Here is a 24772-nt window from a genome sequence, read left to right as displayed (position 1 = left end):
GGGTGCCTACCATGGCTTAAGAGAATCCCATCTACCCCCGAGAGAAGGATAGACCGCGCCAATTTCTCAACCTAGTATTTTACCTCACGGTACATACAGCGCCTCGCCTTCTCAAATGGTCACCCATCTGGTATTAGTCAGGTCCAACGGTGCTTAACTTCAGTGATCTGGCAAGAACTGGTGTGTCAACGTGATTGTACCATATAATATACAGCACAATTACATAATACATTTTTTAATTTTATGTAGAATTTCTTAACCTTTTTTTCTATAGGGAACACATTTTATATTCATAGAAGATTTGCCATAAATAAAAAAAATTGAAAATCTTGGTTGACTGATGGTAAATGTTCAACTAGTTGCATTTAATATTCGAATAGCTGTGAAGCTCAACTCATATTATGGTATAACAAATTTAAAACAGAAAATCTTCTGTTCAAAATTTACAAAAGGATTAAAAAATACATTTTCAAAATAAAAAAAACATTCTTATTAAGTTTGATTTATCATACAAGTTTTATGAGAAAATTTTGATTTTTAGGTATTTTAGAATGCACCAAGAAATCAGGTTTTTATTTATTTATTTAAAAAAAAAAAAAAAACTCAGTTACAACAAGTTTTATTTTTCCAATGGAAAAAAAAGGATGAAACCCAAAATTCTCATAGATACAATAAAAAAATGTAAAGGGTCCAAAATGGTTGTATTTACTGTTAATAAAACAAAAAGTTGTTAAAATAAAAATTAAAAAACGATATGGATAAAAAATTTTACAAACCGTTGGTAATTGGGAGATTTGTACTACATCAAGAAATGTGTTCTCTTGCAGTTCTTGTCTCATTTCATGTGCAATTTCTAACCATGGTTCATATTTGACAACACCTGAAAACAATTTTTTTTTTTTTTAATAGGAATCAAATATATAAACTGAAAATATCAGTAAACAAAGCCAAAAATAAAAGGAAAATTAATTTTTAAAATTTAATCTTATTCATTTGATTGATGAAAGAACAGGTTTAATAACAAAATCCGCTTTAATCATTATGACATACAATAATACTTCCCATAAAAGATGGACAAGTATATGCATGCGCACCAAGTAAAACCCTCCTCCTTAGCTAAACTTAGTCTACAATCAGATGATCAGGCCTATATGTGCTTTAGATTAACCTCACAGCACCACATTAGTTAACTAAATTTTCTCTATCATTTTCCTTTGACCCAAAACTGTACCAAACTCAACTGTCTCTGATAATGTAAATGCAGCACTTTCCTTAAATCTGAGTGCCAAAATCCATGTATTTGGAAATTATAATGCCCACCACAGATTTGTTTGGTTTCTTAATCCACACAGTCGCAGCTGGTAACAGCATATATCATTTCTCTATTGCACATTCCCTTTCAAGCAGTGACTTTTTTGAACAACCTTCCAGATTGCATTGCCTAAGGTTTGTATGACAGTTGTCCAGAGGCCACTCGGGAACACTAATCACCTTGTGATAATGGTTGATATGACCTCAAACTTTCAACCCCGAATTTAAACATCATTTAAAATTTAAAACAATATTACCAATGGGTACATTGCAAATTCAGAGATCTCATCAGATGAGATGCCCCATGGCATAAAACCTTTTCTCTTTCTGCTGAACAGTGTGCAAATGAGGTAACAGGAGGAGTCAAAGCAAGTATACAAAGAAGCACATGTTCACACTCAAACATATTATAGTAAAGCCCACTTTTTACAACGGTCCACTTTGACCTGTGCAGCCGCTATTGCACATAAGCAGGAATTCTTCAGGGATTCATATGCCACAATTTTGTTACAAATAGACAAACATTTATAGCATCAGAAAACCATTATAAAAGTGTTACAGCTGCAGCTAAAATATGTATATCAAGATGACCCCAAAACGCACCGAGTCACAGAAATTAGAAACTCATGATTTCTGGAAAATTTGTAATAGTGTGGTGAATCATAAACAATCAACAATTCCCTTGCTATCCATCCACCATGATGTGATTTGCATGGGGACGGATGAGGCTAAACTTCTTGCCCAGGGGTTCACCTTTAACTTCCAACATTAAAGAAAATCACACTTGATGATCTGATCATCACCCCCTTCTCATGTCCTGGATGTGTGTGTGTGTGTGTGTGTGTGTATATATATATATATATATATAAATATAATTTATTACATTTTTATGCCAAACAAGGCACAGTGCCACTTTGATGTTTACTATCAGGGACATAAGTTGAAGGGATACAATGTAGGGAGTTGAGCAGCAAGATGTCTGCTCACATGACACTTGAACTTCTGCATGTCAGTACAGTTGGAAAAGCAGGAATCCAGAATGGAATTCCAAAGTTTAGCAGTTCTGGGGAATAAACTATTGGAGTAGAAGTCTTTCTTACATCTAGGGATCTCTATTGTCTTTGCTGCTTGTGGGGTTTGTGGGGGGTATTTATGTCGAGGGGGTACAAGGGCTTGTAGTTCGTCAGAGCATTCACCATTAAAATACTTGTAAAACAGCCAGAGGGATGCAACATTTCGTTGATGGAACAGAGGTTGACACTTAGATGACAGTTCAGGATCTATCGGTTGGCGACTCTCTTTGAACCCTGTCCAGGAGTGAGGGACTAGTAGCAGATGCACAGGCCTAAATGTGACAACTATACTCCATACATGGGCGAATGGTGGTGTTGTAGATGTACAGGATACTTTCATGCGTAAGTAACTTCCCGGCACAGTATAGAGAGCCTACCTTCTTCGCAGCAGCTTTGGCAATGCTCGCTGTATCTGTTTCAACTCATGTCCCCTGTGAACATTAAGCCGAGGAGTTTGAAGTCAGGTAATGTATCTTTAGTCATACCTATTGGTGGTTGAGAAGGTTTCTTGTAATTATTAAAGGAAACAAGCTTAGTCTTGACAGCATTGAATGTTACCATCTATTTTTGACTCCAGACTGGAGGTCTTCCTCTAGGATTTCCGTCATTGCCTTGGATATGTGTTGATTTTTTTTCCCCCTCATGCCTGTTATAGAGTGTGTTGTGTGGTTAGCAAATAAACCCATCTAAGAGACTATTTTATCAGAGAGGTCATTTATGAATATCAGGAATAATACAGGTCCAAGGATCGACTCCTAAGGTACACCCGCATTTATATCATTGTTTAAACGCATGACCATCGAGGACAATCTGGATCCTTCTATTACTTTTTTTTTTTTTTTAATTACATTTTCCCCTCAAACAAGGCACGGGGCTACTATCAGGGGCAGCAACTACTAGGGCACTATATTGGGATTTGGGCACTTGAACTTCTGCATGTCAGTACAGTTTGGGAAGCAGGGACCTGGAATGGAATTCCAGAGTCTAGCAGTTCTGGGGAAGAAACTACTGGAGTAGAAAGATCTTTTACATCTAGGGATCTCTACTGTGTGGGGGTGGGATTTAGCTGCCTGTCAGGTTTGTCGAGGGTGTCTACGTCGTGGGGACACAAGTGTCTGCAGTTCGTCAGAGCATTCACCATTAAAATACTTGTAGAACAGACAGAGGGATGCAAAGTTTCGTCGATGGGACAGAGGCTGAAGCTTAGATGCCAGTTCAGGGCCTATCAGATTGGCGACTCTCTTTTGAACCTTGTCTAGGAGCAAGAGATTAGCAGCAGATACACCAGTCCAAATGTGACAACAATACTCCATACATGGGTGAATGGTGCCCTTATAGAGGTACAGGATACTTTCAGGTGTCAGTAGTTTTCTAGCACGGTAGAGAGAGCCTACCTTTTTCGCAGCGGCCCTGGCAATGTTTTCAACATAATTGTTCCAACTCATGTTTCCTGTGAACGTTAGGCCAAGCAGTTTGAAAGATGTACTCTCAGACAGGGAGTCACTGGCCATTGCTATTAATGGTAGAGAAGGTTTCTTGTAATTATTGAAGGAAACCAGTTTAGTCTTGGCAGCATTGAATGTGACCATCCATTTATGTCCCCATTCCACTACAGATTGGAGGTCATCCTCTAGTGTTTTTGCCATTTCTTTAGTTATATGTTCATTTGTTTTCCTGTCATGCCTATTATAGAGCGTGGTGTCATCAGCATATATACTCATCTCAGAGGCAGTTTTGTCGGGGAGATCATTAATAAATATTAGGAACAATAGAGGTCCAAGGATAGACTCCTGAGGCACTCCTGCATTTATATCACACTGTTTAGATGTACGACTGTCGAGGACAACCTGGATTTTTCTCTTATCTAAGAAGGATTTAATTATGTTAAGTATTCTACCAGTGATACCGTATGATTTAATTTTCCTGAGGAGACCCTTGTTCCATACCCTGTCAAAAGCCTTAGATATATCTAGAGCTACTACTCTGCCTTCCCCCGCTTTGTCCAGTGAATGGTATATACATTCAGAGATTACAGTGAGGATGTCAGCTGTGGAACGGGCTTCTCTAAATCCATATTGTTGGTCAGTCAGAAGTTTAGCATCTGTAAGGTGCTGGACTAGAGCATGGTTAATTATGGTCTCAAATATTTTGGCGAAAAGTGGGAGGAGGCTAATGGGGCGATAATTTGATGGGTCAGTTCTTTCGCCAGAATTCTTGAATACTGGTACCACAGAAGCAGTTTCCCAACAGCCCGGAAAGCATGATTCATTAAGGCATTTGTTGTAGAGTTTGGAGAGAACTGGAGCTACTTCGGCTGAGCACTTTTTTTAATAGTACAGCTGGGATGAGATCAGGTCCACATGCTTTGTAAGTGTCAAGGTTTTTTATGATAGCGTGTACCTGAGCAGGAGTGATTTTTAGATCGTCTAGCGTGGCGTCTGTCCGCAAAGGAAAGTCAGGCAGGAAGTGGTTGGAAGGGTCCAGTGTGGAGTTTGAGGCAAACCGGCTGGCAAGCATATTAGCCTTGTCGGTTACTGAGCAAACAACCTCGTGATTGTTGGTTAGTGGGGGAATTGTTCATTGCCCATTATTTACTACACTGTTGTAGATTTTCCAGAAGTCACGATTTCCTAATTTTTGTGCTTCAATGCGTTTTTTAGTGGTTTCAGTAAATTCTCTCTTAGCTGTCGCCATTTCTTTCTTAACGTTACTTCTAGCTTCTATATACTTCTGTTTGTTTGAACTGGACTTATGTCGGTTAAATCTTCGGAATGCATGCTGCATTTGAGCAATGGCAGTTGTGCAAGTCGAAGTAAACCATTGGGGAGAGTGGGGCTTGCTATAAAATTTCCGCATGGGAACATGTGCTTCAATTGCTGTTTTGAACCATTCAGTAGTCTTATTTGCACACTGTTCAGCAGGAAGAGAAAAAATATTTCCCCATGGGGCATCTCTGATAAGATCTCTGGCTTCCCAGTCAGCCTTTTTATAATATCTCGTTGTTTTGAGCACTGGCTCTTCAGTTTTGGGTCTAGAATTTAGGGCGATTTCTACCATTATCACTGCATGGTCAGCGTTCCCGAGTGGGCTGCCAGCATTTCTTATACAATCCTCGGGAACTGTAGTCAGAAACAGATCTAGAAGTGATGCGTGTTGTTCTTGCTGGTCAGCGAAACGGGTTGGAAACGTAAACATTTGTGATAGGGAGTGAGATATAGCGAAACTATGTGTTGAGTTGCCCGCTGCATCTGTGTGAGTAGAGAATCCAAGCCAGTTTTTGTGGTGACCATTAAAGTCACCAAATACATGTACTTGTGCGCTAGTCTCGAGGGAGAGTGCTGTGTCTATGCTGTCAGAGACTTTGTTTATTATGGTGCAGTCCTGGGTCGAGGGAGAGCGGTAGAGAAGGATTTAATTATGTTGAGTATTTGTCCAGTAATACCATAGGATCAGATTTTCCTGAAAAGGGTATCGTGCCATCCTCTTACAAAAGCCGTAGATATATCTAGGGCTACTGCCCTCCCCTCCCCTATCAATAAAATATAATAAAAACATAAAATTAAAAAGAAAGGATTTACCATAACAATTTCTGTTTTATTCGTGTAGTGATTGGTAAAAAGTTTTTTTTTTTTTTTTACACACGTGTAAAGTCACAATCATTATTTCATTACCCACGTGTAAAGTTACAATCAGTATTTCAAAATGGTTGACTGTTGCCAAAAAAGTTTTTTTAAATATTGTAATATGTTTTAATTTTAAATATATAAAAACACGCTTGGATTAGATAAAAACGCTATTGCAAAATGTCGAGGCAATTGCTGTAGTGGTTTTTTAGATTATCGATTATGAACAAACATACTTTTTACATTTTTATTTATATAGAGATCTACATATTTTTTTTTTTTTTACATTTTTGTTTATATAGATATAAACGCGCACACATTTTCCTCTTTATTTCTTTTTCTGCTAGTTTCTTTAACACTTAGCTTTGTTTTTGCTTCTGTTTTATTCAACACACATATGGACACTTATCTTAGCATCATTTATTTAAATCTATATTTTATATACTAGACCTCTACTCACATTGTCAGATGATTCAGGATAATGCAACTACATGCACTGCACAGAAGGTGAGCTCTCTCTTCCATGCTAGAAAATTGCTCATACCAGAGATTCCTATACTTTTACAAAGTCTCAATTTGCCCATGAACGGAGTATTATAGCTAGATCTGGGCTGGTACATCACTAATGTTTCACTAAAAAGGTTCTTAAATCTAATAAATCCTGCACAGCCAGCCAAACTCCAACCTCTGTCCCACTGCCGCAATGTTGCATTTCTGTGCCCATTTTACAAGTACTTTAATGGAATGTGCTTTGATGAGCACACGTACCCGTTCGATGTACATCACTAACCCAACAAGCAGCAAAATCCCACACCTTTACTGTTGAGATCCCTAGATACCAAAAAGCCATTTACTTATTTAGTTTCTTCTGACTGCTAGACTGTCGAATTCCCTCCCTGTTTCCTGCTCCCTTGACTGTACTAACATGTAGAAGTTTAAATGTAATGTGAACGAACTTGTCATTGCTCAACTCCCCACAGTTCCTTGTTAAACACAATTCCAAATAGTAGCTCCTTATGTTCCAAGTGGCAATATGCCTTATCTTGGGTGAAAAAGAGTAAAAGAATAATTAGACTGGGCTAGTGGGTTAGTGTTCAGGAGAGATGGAGAAAGATTATAGGTTACTAGAAGATGTACCTGGCATTGCCCAGTATTAAACATAACATTAAATTTCTTTATAAAAAAAAAAAAAAAAAAGTAAAAAATGTAAAGAAACTGAAACATGCATGTGAGTATTATGTTTTTTCTAACCAGTTCACTTCTTGTAAGTAAAAAAATACTCAAGCTGTGATCAAAACCAAAACTTAAAGACAGCGAGTCAAGTACAATAACCATTAGGCCAGCCTGATACTATCTTTTAAAAAGTGTTTTCAAGCCTACTTATTCTTAACATAAGGAATCTGTCACATGAACAATTCATGCATGCACATTCGTGAAACAGTTGACAAACAGATAAAAATCCATTGACTCCCCATGTACCGATTTTTCAATTTTGACACCTTAGTAGCCCTTTTTTCTGGATGAAATCCGATTAAAGTTTTCCACATGTCTGGATACCCTATATACCAAATTTTATGCCTGTAGATCAAAAATTTGTTGAGTATATAGGTTGAGAATTGTCCTTACACACACACATTCTCAATTTTATAGATATATAGATTTGAGTTACCTATAAAAGTTTGACCTTCATAAAAAAAAATGATTTAAGGAAAGAATAAAAAAAGATATTTACTCTGCCAATTTTCATCCAATTGAAAATGTGCTTTTTCTATCAATTCCGCTCGAGTGTGAATACAAAGTTGGAAAGTGTCATTCCAAAAATTATATCTCTGTCGATCATCTGTCAATTGCCACACTCTCCAAGGGAAAAGTCTGCAGGACAAAAAGAAAGAAGCAATTAATCACAAAATCTTCCACAACCATAAAAGAAGGTGTTAAAAAGTTTTCATATTATTGATGTTGCACTCAGCCCCACCTGCATAGACAGTCGGACAATTACTAGGTAGGTGGGTGGTTTAAATGTGTAAATATGATGAGGAAGGTGCCACTTTCTTCATGTTAACTGCTTCACTCATTCATCAACACTATAACAATCTCAATAGTCAACTTTCCCTCTAACATCCAGAACATTCCAAGACATTTCTTGATCTGCACTTTCAATATAGCATTTTCTTGACGTTTTTCCTTCCAATCGTCAATATGATCCCAATTAAAACTTATTGATCCTTCATCTTCATATTCATTCATACATTTCAACAAACATTTTCTAATTATCTTAACGAATTCAACATGACAAAATTCCCATTACAATTTTACACATTTTTTAGGCATGTGCAATTTTATTACTTTTCTTTTCCAATGTTAAGTTTTTATAGAAATGATATACAACATAAGACACTCAATTCACTTTATCAAATAACTAGCCTGGGTGCCCGGGTGTTTGGAGATGTGTGTTGAGAAAAAAAAAGAAAAAAAGACGAGTGGTAGTAGGGTAGGTAGGCAGGCAGGCTCAAACCCGTACCATGAAGAACATGAAAAAAAGCCCGATGTCTTTGCAGCTGCACCCATCGCTAAACCGGAAGTGACGTAGGTTTAAATTAAGGCTAGACAATCGAAAAGACTGGATAACTTTTGAAAATATCGGCAAAAAAAGCAACCCCTCCCTGTAGAAAAGTGCCCAGTTCAGGGTAAAGGAATAAATGTTTTTGGCCAATTTTTCGATATTTATCGTCCGAAGGGTTGAGCTATAAAATGATGCTGATCTCATGAAAATCTGTTGCCTCTGTTGAAAGTTTTAAGTATACATACATTTAAACAGACAGGTGAGATTTATATTATAGATAAATTTATAAGTGAAATAGAGAATAGTGGCTTAATGAAATGAAAATCAAGACAAAATTGAAAAGAACTCCAGTTTTTTGATTTTAATCAATAGTAACAGAATTTCATTATCCACTATACAGGACTCAATCATAACTTTCTATCTGTCAATAACTGTTGGAAATGTTTACTTTCAGAGTTGCAACTTTCTCTCCAAACCTGAATGTTGTGTCAGCAAAAGAATATTCCATTAAGTATGTCTTCATCAGTATGAAATATATATATATATATATATATATATATATATATATATAGTAAGTTATAAAATATATATGGCGATTAAGCTACATATATAGATAAATAAATAAAAAGAAAGACCAACCCTGTTTTATGGGTGACAGTTTTTATCTAATATGTCCGTTTCCAAACAGTTATTAATCAACACATCAAGGTGTTTTGCTTTGATGAAGGAAGAGATATCAGTTTGAGATTAAAAACTTACATAGCAAACTGATCTGCCGAAGTGGGCAATGGGCGTTTGTTACACAATGCTGATCATGCTGTGATAATGATAGACATTACTCTAAACTCTTGACTTGAAGTTGAAGAGCCATTACTCAAAACGACAAGGTACTATAATAAGGCTGACTGGGATATCATTAGAAATTACATCAGAGATGCCCCATGGGGAAATATCTTTTCCCTTTCTGTAGAATAGTGCACGAATGAGACACTAAATCGTTCAATGCAGCAATTGAAGCACATGTTCCCACACGGAAGTTCAATATCAAACTCAATGGTTTACTTCTACTTGCGCAGCTGCCATTGCTCAGAAGCAACATGCATACTGCAAATTTATCCGGCATAAGTACAATCAGACAAAAGTTTATATAAGCTAGAAGTAATTGTAAGAAAAAAGTACTGACAGCTTAGAATATACCAAAACCACCAGAAAATGCATTGAAGCGCAGAAATTAGGAATTCATGAAAATTTCTGGAAAATCTACAACAGTGTAGTAAATAATGGGCAACCAACAATTCCCCAACTATCCAACAATCATGAGGTTGTTTGCATGGCAACAGAGAAAGCCAACAGGCTTTGGACCCAGCACTATTTTAGACTACTTTGGACCCAGCACTATTTTGGACTACTTTGGACCCAGCAAACTACTCCCTGATTTTCCTTTGCGGACAGAAAATCACCTTTCTCAAGTACATGATATCATAAAAAACCTAGATACATCAAAAGCATGTGGACCTGATCTCATCCCGACTGTACTCTTAAAAAAATGCTCCACTGAGGTTGCTCCAGTTCTCTCCAAACTCTTAAACAAATGCCTTAATGAATTATGCTTTTCTGATTGCTGGAAAACTGCTTCTGTAGTACCAGTTTACAAGAATTCTGGTGAAAGAACTGACCTATTAAATTATTGCCCCATTAGCCTCCTCTCTCTTTTCGCCCAAATATTTGAGTCCATAATTAATCAAGCTCTAATCAACCATCTTACAGTTGCTACACTTCAATATGAATTTAGGCTGCAGATATTCTAACTGTAATCTCTGAATGTATATACCATGCACTGGATAAGGCAGGGGAGGGAAGGGCAGTAGCCCTAGAGATATCTAAGGCTTTTGACAGGGTATGGCATGATGGTCTTCTCATGGAAATAAAATCTTATGGTATTCCAGGTTGTCTTCGATGGTCATACGTCTAAACAATATAATATAAATGCATGTGTACCTCAAGGGTCGATCCTTGGACCTTTATTACTCCTGATATTCATAAATGACCTCTCTGCTAAAATAGTCTCTGAGATGTGAAATATTCGCTGACGACACCACGCTCTATAGCAGGCAAGCAAGGAAAACAAATGAATGCATATTCAAGACCTCCAGTCTGTAGTGGAATGGAGTCAAAAATGGATGGTAACATTCAATGCTGCCAAGACTAAGTTTGTTTCCTTTAATAATTAGCAGAAACCTTTTTAACCACCAATAGCTTTGGCTAAAGATACATTACCTGAAAGTACTTCCTTCAAACACCTCAGCTTAACGTTCACAGAGAACATGAGTTAGAACAGATATAGCGAGAGCATTGCCAAGGCTGCTGCAAAGATAGGCTCTCTATACTGTGCTGAAAAGTTACTTACGCTTGAAAGTATCCTGTATCTCTACAAAGTCACCATTCGCCCATGTATGGAGTATTGCTGTCACATTTGGGCTGGTGCATCTACTACTAGTCTCTCACTCCTGGACAGGGTTCAAAAGAGAGTTGCCAACCTGATAGGTCCTGAACTGTCATTTAAGCGTCAACCTCTGTCCCATCGATGAAATGTTGCATCCCTCTGCCTGTTTTACAAGTATTTTAATGGTAGATGCTCTGACGAACTACAAGCCCTTGTACCCTCTTAACGTAAATGCCTCCGACAAACCTGACAAGCAGCAAAGTTCCACCTCTATACAATAGAGATCCCTAGATGTAAGAAAGCCTTCTACTCCAATAGTTTATTCCCCGAAACTGCTAGACTTTGGAATTCCCTTCCGGGATCCTGCTTCCACAACTGTACTGATGTAGAAGTTCAAGTGTAATGTGAACTGACATCTTGCTGCTCAACTCCCTACATAGTATCCCTGCAACTTATGTCCCTTATAGTAGCCTCCTACATCAAAGTGGCACTGTACCTTGTTTGGGGTGAAAATGTAATAATAAAAAAAAAAAAAAATTAAAAATGAAAAAAAAAAAAACTGATTCATCCTCTAAAAACTGAACAGTAACTTAAAAAAAATCTTTTAGAAGTATGAATTTTTTTTTGCTGTGTGCAGCCCACTCTTTTAGATTACTTCTACTGTTTAAAATTTTCAACACTAGTAGCTGACATATTTCGAAAATGATATAGAAAATAAAACTAACATTTTACTTTCTTCCTGTAAAGCTGAGTGTTTTTTATTTGTCAGATAACTTTACTATTTTAATATATCATCTTATATAATATATTGTATATACATTTATTGATCCAAGATAAAAACATCCAAATAATGATACAGAAATTAAACTTACACAGAATAGATTTTCAATTTTTGACAATTCTTCAGAAGTGCAGATAAATCGAGAGGAGGTGTCTTTAATAGACTTGCATAATGTTGGTTCAAGTTGGATAATTTCTCCTTCGATGATTTTTCTTGCTCCATTAATTGGGAACATGTGCTGAGAAAAGACGGAAGAAAATGACAATTATTTATTGAAAATAAGAAAAAGAAAATGTCAAATATTTATCAACAGTAAATCATAAAAGTCTGAACATAAAAGAAAAATTGAAAAAACTTGGAAAGAAAATGAAAGTATTTTCACTTTTATTTTTTTAAGTGTAGCCTTATAAAATTACTAAAATATATTGTCCTATTATTATATAGTATTATAGGGATTTCAGTTATATTTATGAAATGAACATTTAATGGCTCTTTTATTCAGTAGATGGTGTTTCTAATTGCTTGTACATTGAACAAAGTGTTACCTGATCGCAGGTGTGTTCAGGTCAAGGCAGTAAGTATCACTATGGTTCAGACCCTTTGGCATTGTAAGCATGTGGCACTTTTGCAGGTAACTAAGGATGTTTTCAACCTTAGAGAATTCTCAATTTTTTTAAATGACAAATTTCTTACAAATCTTGATCAAATATTTGAGACATAAAATATTTTCAAAGGAAAACAAATTGTAAATTATTTAAACCGAAGGAAAAACAATCTGTTGGAGAAAAATGAGTTTGGATTGTTTTTCTTACATACCTATGTAGAATCTTAGTACCTTTACAAATCTCCAATAATGGCTACTTTGTCATTTGACTAGGAGAAAAGTGTAGATCTTCTGATGTTGTATAGGTGTCCATATTGGGGATCATATATTGGGTACATTTTAAAGAGAGATGGGGACATGTAATACAGGATTGACGATGATGAGAGAGACATTTATAACAGAGTGAGAGGAGAGAATTCATTATTGAATGAATGTGTATTGCTGTTCTTTTACACAGAGGGGGACGATCATTACTTATGGAGGAGGGGTTATACAAAGTTCATATTAAGATGATTAACACATTACCTTCAATTGTTGAATGATGACACGAAGACAATAGTTACAAATATCTATGGTGATTCTTTATTTCATTTGACCGGTCGAAATGATGACGTCAGGAATTCAAATTCGGGATCTACATAGCTTAATGTTCTTTACTTCACTTCCAAAGGACCCTGACTCCAACTCTCTCTGCCTAGCAGACTCAACTGTTCTGCCTCCTCTGCTCGACTGCCGACTCCCCTAATCTGGTAATCCTAGCTCCTATTATTGAGAATTCACTTTTTGCTATGACAACAGATGTGTGGTTCTAAAACGAAACCAACTCACATGGCTAAGCACGTTTCCAAAACACACTTCTGCAAACAAAGAATTCTCAACTGACCTATTTTTTTAATTCCGTTTTCATAAAAGAACGAACAATTAAATTCTTTTCAGAATACAAACAATATCTATTTCCAAATTTTTTTAATTCCGTTTTCATAAAATAACGAACAATTAAATTCTTTTCACAATACAAACAATATCTATTTCCAAATTATTTTAATTCCGTTTTCATAAAATAACGAACAATTACATTCTTTTCACAATACAAACAATATCTAACAGCATAAGTCATTATAATACTAACACTATTTACACTTTTCACAACACAAACAATATCTATTTCCAAAACAATAGCTAAATTCTAACATTCCAATTTCTGAATCTATTCTGAACCTCGCTTACAAGGTTTAAGTCTTGGCTTATCCTAATCTCATTTTCCACTTATCTAATGTTCTTTATTTCTTATTTACAGGAGAAAGGGACAGCCTTTTCTTATAACACTGATACTACACTTCATTTTTTCTATTTTTGCTCAGTAAGGAGAAATATATCTGTACTGAGGAAATTTTAACATTTGTTCCAATCCAGAATGCCCTTTTTGGGAAGCTGGATTTTTTTAACATTAAAACCTGACCTTGTGTCTAACTCTATCCTAGTGGAAAGGCAAATAAATAAGGACCTTCAAAATCTTCCTAGTGCACATTCAGCATCTGATTTTTAAGGATGATCTCGTGTTTATTTCTAGTTTAGTACTTGTTCTAGCAACAACAGCATAAATTTTCTATTTTTGAATGATGGCTAAGCACACAGATTTCATAACATTAGAAATTTGCAAAGTAAAATATTAATATTTTTGCAATCTTTTAAACTTTCAACACATTCAAAAAAGCAAAAATATTCATAAAACGTGTATTTAAGATTTCAACTTTCCATTTATTTTTTTATACTTTTAAATAAAATATTTTGCTTACTTTGATAATTTCTGTTCTTGCAACTCAACTTTGTGAACAACTGAAAAATAAATAGGTTTAGAAAATTATGCACAAATTTTCGTGGTTAATTTTGTAAGTAGCATATATAATTCAGAACTAAAAAATAATTTTTTAATTTATGGTCTGCCATGTTTGTAGATGGGATTTATATGTATAGTTGTTGGCAATATAGATTTATCAACAAACATTTCTCATGACCTTTGACAAAATAGATTTTATTTCTCTTTTCTCTTATGGTGTGGACTAATGTTTTATTGAAGTCAAATAAAATTTGCCCATTTTTTTTATTATTATTTTTTGTGAATCATTTACTCTTCTAGACTGAGGAAAATGTTTTATCAACAAAATGCTTTATCAACAAATATCTCTCCTGAGCTTTGACATATCAAAAACAATGGTTTTAGATATATTTTAAGCTGATATTTTACAATTTTTTTGCCCAATCAGTTAAAATGATTAAATTATATTTTTTAAAAACCTTGAATTACAATTTTTGAAAATCAGTCAACATTAACCTCTCATCATCTGATTTAAAATTGAACAATAAAAGTGCATTTTTTTTTTTTTTTTACATTGATAATTGCATTTCAAAATAAGCTCCTTCAAAAGTGAATTATGCTAAAAAATGTTTAGTTCTTGTCCAGAATTCTCATTAAAAGATAAAGAAAAATCTGTATGATGTACATGATGAAAATGAAAATATATTAACAAAAAAAAAAAAATGCAAATTGTTTCAGTAATTTTATTTTTAAATAAGAAAATCAAATTTTATGAGTGTCCAAAGAGTGACTGCCTTGCTAATTATTTTTAAAAATTTAACAAAGGAGGTAACTCAACAATAATTCAGACTTACCAGATTTATAGTAATTGTCTGTATTTTTGAGATGAGGTGTTTTCATTTATTGAGATTGTCGGACTGACTTCCTCATCTTGGTTGTTATAGTCACAACGTTTCGGCTGTTTTGCCCTCCGGCCTTCATCAGGTGTTTTGTATCGAAATGGGGAACCGTTTGTTAGGAGTCTCGAACCCAACCTTTTATTATTATTACGGGGGGTACCGTGTTTGGACTCCAGCTAGGCTCTGGGACATAGTTGCTGATTCTCTGTTTTGAATGTTACTTTTCACTGCCTTCGTTCAGGATTGAACTCAGCACCTTTGGGTAACTGTAAACTTTGATAAAACGTCTAGGACCACTCGGCCATATGTCACTAGGACAATTCTTAGTTGGTTTTTGTTAATGTTAAACCTATGTTGTTATTCAAGGTTTTCTCTCTCTATCAGAGGTGTCCAAATTGCATTCAGCTCTACGCTTGGTTTGCTCAGTCGGTCGTTATGATGAGGAAGTCAGTCCGACAATCTCAATAAATTATCAAATTTATGTTGTAATGCCTACAAATTCCCATTAATTGATTAAAATGATTTTTTTAATAAAAATAAAACTAGACAACGGGTATTTGTAGCAGACATGATTGCAAGGAACCTCAGAAGGATCGAATATTCGCAGCTCGAGATTTTTAATGTACTTCTTTTCTGGCTTGTCCAATCAGAAGGCAGCTCTCAGTAAAGTGAGTTTATAAAAGGTATAACCATGGCAACAATCTCTGTCTTTCTTCACGACCTTGGATTGAAGACATCTCGACCTGGCATGGACCCATCCCTAACAACCCCCTTGGGACACCACACAACCCACCCAGTCAAACCCTTGGGCTGAAGGCTAAGATGAGAGACAATGAATCCAGCATGACAACTGAACTTCAATACGGTATATAAATGAACTCTTATCATCCTACAGCGTTTTCTCTTCTCTTCTATGCTCGTTCATACACATGATGGATGCATGTTTCTATGACTAACTTAAACACACACATGCACAAACTCTTTCTCTTTCAACAGGTCTGTCTACTCATTCATCAACGTCTACTCAGGAACTCTTTCCACGACTAACCTCTTCTCTATACAAATCATACTAATAAAGATAATTAATAAAAGTGTTTTTGAATGATAGAATGAGACTCTCACCTTGTCTTCATTAATACATTTTGGCGTTACCAACATGATGGTTATGATATTCATTGACATTTCAACATTTATTATTCTACATTGGTGACCCCGGAATACACAGCCTTCTGCATTTTTTTTTTTTTTTTTTTGTCACCTTCAATTTTCTTAGCCACTTAAAAACAAAAAACTTTCAATTCTGTTAACACTTTAACCTTAAAAAGCCTAAACATTTTCAAACAGACACTTATCACACAAAAAAAAGCTAACATTTTAACCGAACACATTCCACAGGAAAATACATTTTCCCGAAACAAAACAAGGAAAAATACTTTTCACAGAAACGCAAAAACATTTCAAAATAGGAACTTATAACAAAAAAAACAAACTGAAAAATATTTTTAACTAAAACACATTTCACTAGAAATGCTGAAAAATGTTTCAACAGTACATTTCGCAGAAACAAAAAACATGCTAATTAATTTTTATTCCCCAATTTGTTTTTTTTTGTTTTTTTTACTAAAGCTGTTATTTTCTATTACAATCTTTCTGCATAAACATTCACGTTGAACATTTAATCAAAAAAATAAAAGGGGGGGGTCAACTCAAGACTATTAAACATACGTAGTTTAAATATCCATATGACAATAAAGCAATCTTCCTGCACGAACTCCACAGAATATTTAAAAAGTAAAATGGGTCAACTTGACAACATAGCACACAATGTAAATATTCTCTGCGGCAAGAAACATTTCCTTCAGAAAATTATCCGACAAAAAAGAAAAAAATTCTTTTCATTGAAAAGCAATTTATTTCACAAATAAATAACCCTTGTGACATAACTCTTAAATTGGATTACATATTTAAATAAAAATTGAAATATTCAATTTTAGGCCAACGAGAAATGTATCGTTTTTTTGTTATTTTCATACTTTATCACCAAGGCAAAATGAACATGATTTCCAAGAGAGCGAGAAAAAGAGACAGGGAGTATAGAAGAGAGAGAGGGGAGGTGAGGAATAGCTGTAATGTTATGACCCTTTAGGCTGTGCCCATAGCGTAGTATTCGTTAACTGTGGCAAGCGGGGTCAATGGTCAAAACATTATTATTATTGTTATTGTATTCTTATTAATTGATTTGAGCAACGTATGGTCGCTGGATCAGTTATGATTAGAAGAATAAACAATTAAATTGCAGAAGAAATGATTGACGTGTGAATCGCAAAAGGAATGTGAAAATAGAAAATATATGTAAACATTATTTTGGGGTTTTGAATAAACAAATAACTAGTTGTGGATTAGATTGGTATGAGACACGTAATTAGGTGACGTAAGAGAACACGTGATGTAGTTAGTTTTGGAGAGATTCAGAGAGTTGAGGATTGACCACCAGAACAGACAGACATCTAGACAGGGGTGGACAGACAGCTAGGAGCGGACTGTATGAACAAAAAATGTAGACTAACTGCAGATCCTGTGAAACCATTCGGGACAACTGTAATAAATTTATAGTATAAAAATATAAAGAGTTGTTTTAATGGTTTCACAAATAAGAACAGATGTCTCAATTGGATCGTGATCGCTTCATGGTTCGTCACGGAACAGCGGGAAGATACAGAAGAACTCTTCAAGAAAAAAGGTATGAAGCATATATTATTCTTCTTATATATGAACTGTAAAAATATCCCATGTGATAAGTCTCATACAACATGATTCAGTTTACACGTCAATATCATTTCCCCTGGCTACATATGATTTATACGTTTATTATCTGTCTGTTAAAAGAACAATATCTTACATCCACTAGATAACACATGACACGTTTTAATATATCATCTCCTCCAATATAATTCAATATACAACATAGCTAGCGGATGAATCAGCTAGGGAGGTGACCTCGGTCAACGACACATTTTATGACCCTTACCAGTCGTTAAGCAACAAAGAAAGAAAAGAGAAAGATAGGAAATGTATTGAGAGGAGAAGAAAGAGAGAAAGGAAAAAAAAAAAAAATAGAAAAGAGACCTTTTGGTACAACACAGATCCCGCCTGGCCGTTGTGCCAAGAGGAGGTGGAAAAATTTCCACCACTTCACCAAGTGACAGTTATTGCCTCGCTGTCGTGCCGAGCGGGCGTGAAAAAAATTCCCACCCCAGTGACAGAGGGAGCGATGTCATCGAGATAGGCAATATTGACCCCCCCACCCCCCGCCATCAACAACGAAAGAAAAGAAATAATGCCTGGGAGAACAAGCATCGTCGAAATACAGGATGTTAATTTCACAAACACAGGAGACATGATACTCCAGGAATAACCAAAACATTGGATGTATACAGGAATATCATGTCATGAAGTGTCGACCGAGGCGAATAAAACAAAGGTTTTTAAAGCTCACTTTGAAAGTTTAAAAAAAAAAAAAAAAGAAACATAAAAAAACTGTAAGTTACCTTTCTCTCATATTATATCAATGAATTCATTTTTCCGTCATTTTGTTTGGACTGAAGATATTTTTTTTTGTTTTGATATATTTCTCGTTGGTATTTTCAGATAGTAGATAAAGACACCCCTTCCATACCCTCGTAATTTGTTTTATTTTCTTTATTCTATTTGATCTCATCCCCTCCCTCTCTCCCTACCATAGTTTAAATCGTTATAATAAAGTTGATTTTGAAAATATTATTACTGGTGTTTCTTGTTTCGTTCTTTCTCACGTTTTTGGTTGGGTTCGCCCTAGTGTCTCATTCCTTTATTTTTATCCGTGTCACATGTGCGATAAAATACTGGGATTTTGCTTTCCCGTAAATTTCCTTATAAATACCCCCCTTTTGGTAACATGTCACAAAGATGATTCATTTGCTTTGAGGTCCATTCACACCGCTACATTATAAATAACCTTACCACCCTTTTTATCGCATATGTTACACACTTCATTCAACTCAATTTTGTTGAAGAGACAAATTTGTTACTGGCTACTAGCTATTAAGTGAAACCTTCACTTATTACAACTAAAAAAAAAAAAAAAAAAAAAAAATTAGATAACCTCCAGAGATAATTTCTGAAGTAAACTTGTCAACAAAACAATTCGTCACTGACACTGAGCAACAACAACTTACCAACTTCAAATTCCACAGAAATAATACAAATTTAAAGAAATTTTACAACAATTCCGCAAAAACAAATTTGAACATTGGTCATAACAACTAGCATAGTGTTGACATTAAAGAGGATTTTACAAGCAACTGTCACAGATAGACATATTCAAAATCCTCACTTCTTCGCATTTTCTGATATAAAATTTACCATCACAGATGGACACACATAAAAGAATATTTCTTTTATCTTGATAAACTTTTGGTTTTCTTCTGAAAATCAATCCAAACAAAGGGGTATTTGTAGCAGACATGATTGCAAGGAAGATCAGCAGGATCAAATTCTCATGGCTTGATATTTTGAAAATACTTCTTTTCTTGTCCAATCAAAAGTCAGCTCTCAGTTACGTGACCAAGTTTATAAAAGGTTAAACACACGGTAATTCTCTCTTTCTTCCCACACCTTGGACTGACAACAATTCCACGTGAGATGCCTTTGGGCCCAGAGTTCGGTTAAGACGGAATACAAATAATCCAGCATGGCAACCAAACTTTGATGCTATACACAAATAAACTTTCTCTTTCAACAGGCCTTTCTAATCTTTAATCTACGTCTCTACACAGGAACTCTTTCCTCGACTAACTCTTTCTCTATACAAACGTACTAATGAAGATAATCAATAAAACTTGTTAAATATGAGAAATTCTTGTCTCATTTCTACAAACTTTATTTTTGTTTTTAATAAAGGAGGACTGCTGAACAAGAACTGAATTTTTTAAAACTTAGCCAACAAAAAGAAACATAATACATTATATGATGCAAATAGTTTAGAAGATACTCTTAAGTGTAATTAAAACAAAAATGTCATGACATAATGTTGCTTACATAAACTACTTTTACAATTGATGTAAAAACCGAATTTTGAATTGAAATATAGAGCAGGTATTTTTTTTTTACTTTTGATTGATATCACAGAAACATGAAAAATATACGAACCATCCAAATATTTCACAACTTGAGTATATTGATAGCAATATTCATCTGTCGGTTCAGGAAGAGATTGCAGATAGTCCAATTCCTTGTCCAATGCGGATAAATCTTTAAAAAATATTACAACATACAGTAAAAGGCATATTCAATTTTGACAAATGATTTCTTAACAAACAACTCCACTATATTTTTTTTTTTTTTAACAATATGTTGATTATATAGTTGCCATTCTCAGAAATATGGTGGGGGACAAGCATAGAAAAAGGAAGTGGGGAGGGGGCAACTATGGAGAAAGGAAGAGGAAGTAGAGAAAAGAGAAGCTGAAGTGGGGGTGGGCACAGATAAAATCAAGGTGAGGGAAACAGTTGTAGAGAAAGGGGAGAGGAACTGTTACTCCACATGCAACATAGACTATTGCGGTTATAGTCAACATACTTTTTTACTTTCAGTGTAGTGCAACCAGAAGCGGTGACAAGGTAAATTAGTTCCTTCACTTTTTTCTCTCATGCTTTAGTCTACATGTGCATGTACTCTTTTTTACCTTTTTCCGAATGTTCTTTTTATTTAATAATCATTGAAAAGTTTTTTGGTCTTATTTGAATTAAGAATTATTGAAAACACTTTTTAAAATCATTTTAAACTGTTTTCATTTTTTTTATGTTTGAAATTTTGTTATTTTGATTTCAATAATTTGATTTTTATACTTTCATAAACATTTATTATATAAATTCAAATAAAAGAACTTACTTTTATAATAAAAAAAACTCATTTTTATAATTTCATAAACATATTTCTTATAAAATTTCAAATAAAATAAAAACTTATTGTTTTATTTTGTTATTAAAAGTGCAAATAAAGATCTAATTGTGTTATTTTTATCCATATAATTTTGCACGGTGTAAAATACGCTTAAATATGATATTTAATTCCAGATTTCCTATATATTATTATAGAGTTGTGATTTCAAAAGTAAAAAAAAATAAGCATTTGGGTGCCATCAATTAGAATTGAAACTGGAGCATTCAAAGCTGGTAAAGTTACCGCTGTACCAATGTGACACGCATGTGAAATGATTAAAAATTAAACATAAACTAAGATGGATGTACAGCATGTATAAATTATTTTTCAATTTTGACCCATTTTTGACCCCTTAAAAACTATTTTAACCGGCTAACCGATTAGAAAAGGGTTCGTAAAAAAATCCAATCATTTGAGGCCCCTAGCACCATTCTGCAACTTTTAGTTTCGGAGGAGATAGAGTTTGAAAATATGGAGATAAATAGACATATAGCCTTTTATACATTAGATTTCAATAAATTGCTTCACAATAGAAATACTGAGTAACAATAAAAATGAAGGAACTGATTTGCATTGTCACCGCATCCGGTAGCGCTAAGCCAGAAGTTAGGAAGTATGTTGACTATAACCCCTAATGTCTTAATAAAGAAAGAATTAATGATCAAACAAGATATGGAGGTGGTAATGGTTACCTTCATCTAGACTTTCAATGTGTTCATCTAATTTTCCAAACATATCATCCATCTGTAACTTTTCTTCTAACATAGCAACATTATTCTGAAAATATTAAAAAAATGTACAAAAATATGAAAAAACAAAAAAACAAAACATTTACATTCCTCATGCATACTATTTTATTTACACACAAAATGAGAATTCATAATCTTTAATTAAATTTCAATTGGTAAGGATTCATCATCAAAATGTACATATTAAGCTCCAAAGTAAAATCTGAAATACTCCACCCTGAAAACAACAAGAAAAATTAATAATATGAGAGATGAAAATTTGGAATTAAATTCAGTAAATTAACCCTAACCTATAATATTGTAATCTTGTATATTGAGCTTTATTTGATTGAGATTGTCTTATAAATATTGATACTAATATTTATAGACTTTAATTTTACAGTATTATACAGGGTGAAACAATAAAATCGTCGTCCTAGAAAAGATAACATGATTCCATTTCAGTTTGATGAAAAACCTTTTTTTTTTGCTGCTGACCACTACTAGTTGGCCAGTTGTATACAAATCCCAATAGCAATAGGAGCCTTCTATAATGTCTGAAAGTAACAAAATGTTCAATGAGCGAGATCAAAGATGTGCTGCTATACAACTCATGCTCTCTACTGATCCAAGTTATGACAACAGGACCATTGCCAGTACCCTCAAAATGTATTACTGGATTGTCACGAATAACAGAGATGTGTCCAGGGTAATTAAAACAAAATTTCCAGCAACAGTTATGATCTTTAGTGTGAGAGCCACATCATGCCACCTCACATCTTCAAAGTCAACTTGAAAATCAACATCATAGTGTACCTGTATGTGCTAAAGAGTATGGTGATCCCCTAGGTTTTTTATTTTTTTATTACATTTTAACCCCAAACAAGGCACATTGCCACTTTGATGTAGGGGGCTACTATTAGGGACACAGGCTACAGGGGTACTAGGTGGGGAGTTGGGCAGCAAGATGTTGGTTCACATTACACTTGAACTTCTGCATGTCAGTACAGTTGGGGAAGCAGGAACCTGGCAGGGAGTTACAAAGTCTAGCGGTTCTGGGGAAGAAACTACTGGAGTAGAAGACTCTCTTACATCTAGGGATCTCTACTGTAAAAGGGTGGGATTGTACTGCTTGTCGGGGGTATTTACGTAGAGGGGGTACAAGTGCTTGCAGCTCATCGGAACATACACCGTTAAAGTACTTGTAGAACATGCAGAGGGATGCTACATTGCGTCGATGGGACAGAGGCTTAAGCTTGGATGATAGTTCAGGACCTATCAGGTTGGCGACTCTCTTTTGAACCTAGTCTAAGAGTGAGAGACTAGTAGCAGATGCACCGGCCCAAATATGACAACAATACTCCATACATGGGTGAATGGTGGCCTTATAGAGGTACAGGATACTTTCAGGGGTCAGTAGCTTTCTAGCACGGTAGAGAGAACCTACCTTTTTCACAGCGGTCCTGGCATTGCTCTCAATGTAATTGTTCCAACTCATGTTTCCTGTGAACGTTAGGCCGAGGAGTTTAAAAGATGTGCTTTCAGATAAAGAGTCTTTGGCCATTGCTATTGGTGGTAGAGAAGGTTTCTTGTAGTTATTGAAGGAAACCAGTTTAGTCTTGGCAGCATTGAATGTGACCATCCATTTTTGTTCCCATTTCACACCAGATTGGAGGTCATCTTCTAGTGTTTCTGCCATTTCTTTAGATATGTGTTCATTTGTTTTCCTGTCGTGTCTGTTATAGTGCGTGGTGTCATCAGCGTATAAACCCATCTCACAAACAATTTTGTCAGGGAGGTCATTTATGAATATTAGGAATAATACAGGTCCCAGGATAGACCCTTGAGGCACTCCTGCATTTATATCATTATTTAGATGTACGACTGTCAAGGACAACCTGGATTTTTCTCTTATCTAAGAAGGATTTAATTATGTTAAGTATTCTACCAGTGATACTGTATGATCTGATTTTCCTGAGAAGACCTGTCAAAAGCCTTAGATATATCTAGAGCTACCGCTCTGCCCTCCCCCGCTTTTTCCAGTGAATGGTATATACGTTCAGAGATTACAGTGAGGATGTCAGCTGTAGAATGGGGTTGTCTAAATCCATATTGTTTGTCAGTCAGAAGTTTAGCATCTGTAAGGTGCCGGACTAGAGCATGGTTAATTATGGTCTCAAATATCTTGGCGAAAAGTGGGAGGAGGCTAATGGGGCGATAATTTGATGGGTCAGTTCTTTCGCCAGAATTCTTGAATACTGGTACCACAGAAGCAGTTTTCCAACAGCCCGGAAAGCATGATTCATTAAGGCATTTGTTGTAGAGTTTGGAGAGAACTGGAGCTACTTCGGCTGAGCACTTTTTTAATAGCACAGCTGGGATGAGATCAGGTCCACATGCTTTTGAAGTGTCAAGGTTTTTTATGATAGCGTGTACCTGAACAGGAGTGATTTTTAGATCGTCTAGCGTGGCGTCTGTCCGCAAAGGAAAGTCAGGCAGGGGGTGGTTGGAAGGGTCCAGTGTGGAGTTTGAGGCAATCCGACTGGCAAGCATGTTAGCCTTCTCGGTTGCTGAGCAAACAACTTCATGATTGTTGGATAGTGGGGGAATTGCTGATTACCCATTATTTACTACACTGTTGTGCATCAAGTGGCTGCTGGCAAACCCTGGATGTGACAGTAGAACTCCGCACTGGCCCACAAGTACAAAGAGACCCAGGCTTGGCTTCAGAAGGAGTGCTATGATTTTGTATGTTTCTCTTACTGCCCCCTCCCCTCTCCCAACCTGAACCCACTGGACTACTTTGGTTGGTCATACATCGAGAACATTACCAACATGACCTCCCACAACACCATTGTTTTCATCATTCCCAAGTTCATCAAGATACATTTGAAGATTGGAGGTTACATCAGCTGGAACATTGTGAGAATAACATGCGAGGTGAGAACAAAT

At 35.4% G+C, this 24772-nt stretch overlaps 1 protein-coding gene across 2 annotated transcripts in view; it reads right to left on the bottom strand.

Annotated features, from left to right (window-relative positions):
* The window catches only part of LOC145285774 (uncharacterized), a 186299-nt gene that overhangs the window by 7051 nt on the left and 154476 nt on the right, over positions 1 to 24772 (bottom strand). For both annotated transcript variants that reach the window (XM_080134123.1, XM_080134122.1), the window contains exons 17-22: positions 21785 to 21869; positions 20301 to 20402; positions 14195 to 14234; positions 11886 to 12032; positions 7740 to 7879; positions 777 to 880 (exon numbers count right to left, since the gene is read on the bottom strand). In XM_080134123.1, the coding sequence (XP_079990249.1) occupies positions 777 to 880; positions 7740 to 7879; positions 11886 to 12032; positions 14195 to 14234; positions 20301 to 20402; positions 21785 to 21869 (618 nt within the window). The remainder of the gene's footprint in view (positions 1 to 776; positions 881 to 7739; positions 7880 to 11885; positions 12033 to 14194; positions 14235 to 20300; positions 20403 to 21784; positions 21870 to 24772) is intronic.

The sequence above is a fragment of the Euprymna scolopes genome, chromosome 10, assembly GCF_053919585.1.
Source record: "Euprymna scolopes isolate OS-2025 chromosome 10, ASM5391958v1, whole genome shotgun sequence".
Classification (NCBI taxonomy): domain Eukaryota; kingdom Metazoa; phylum Mollusca; class Cephalopoda; order Sepiida; family Sepiolidae; genus Euprymna; species Euprymna scolopes.
The sequence above is the reverse complement of the archived record's forward strand: the minus strand, read 5'-3'. Positions and strand labels throughout refer to the sequence as shown.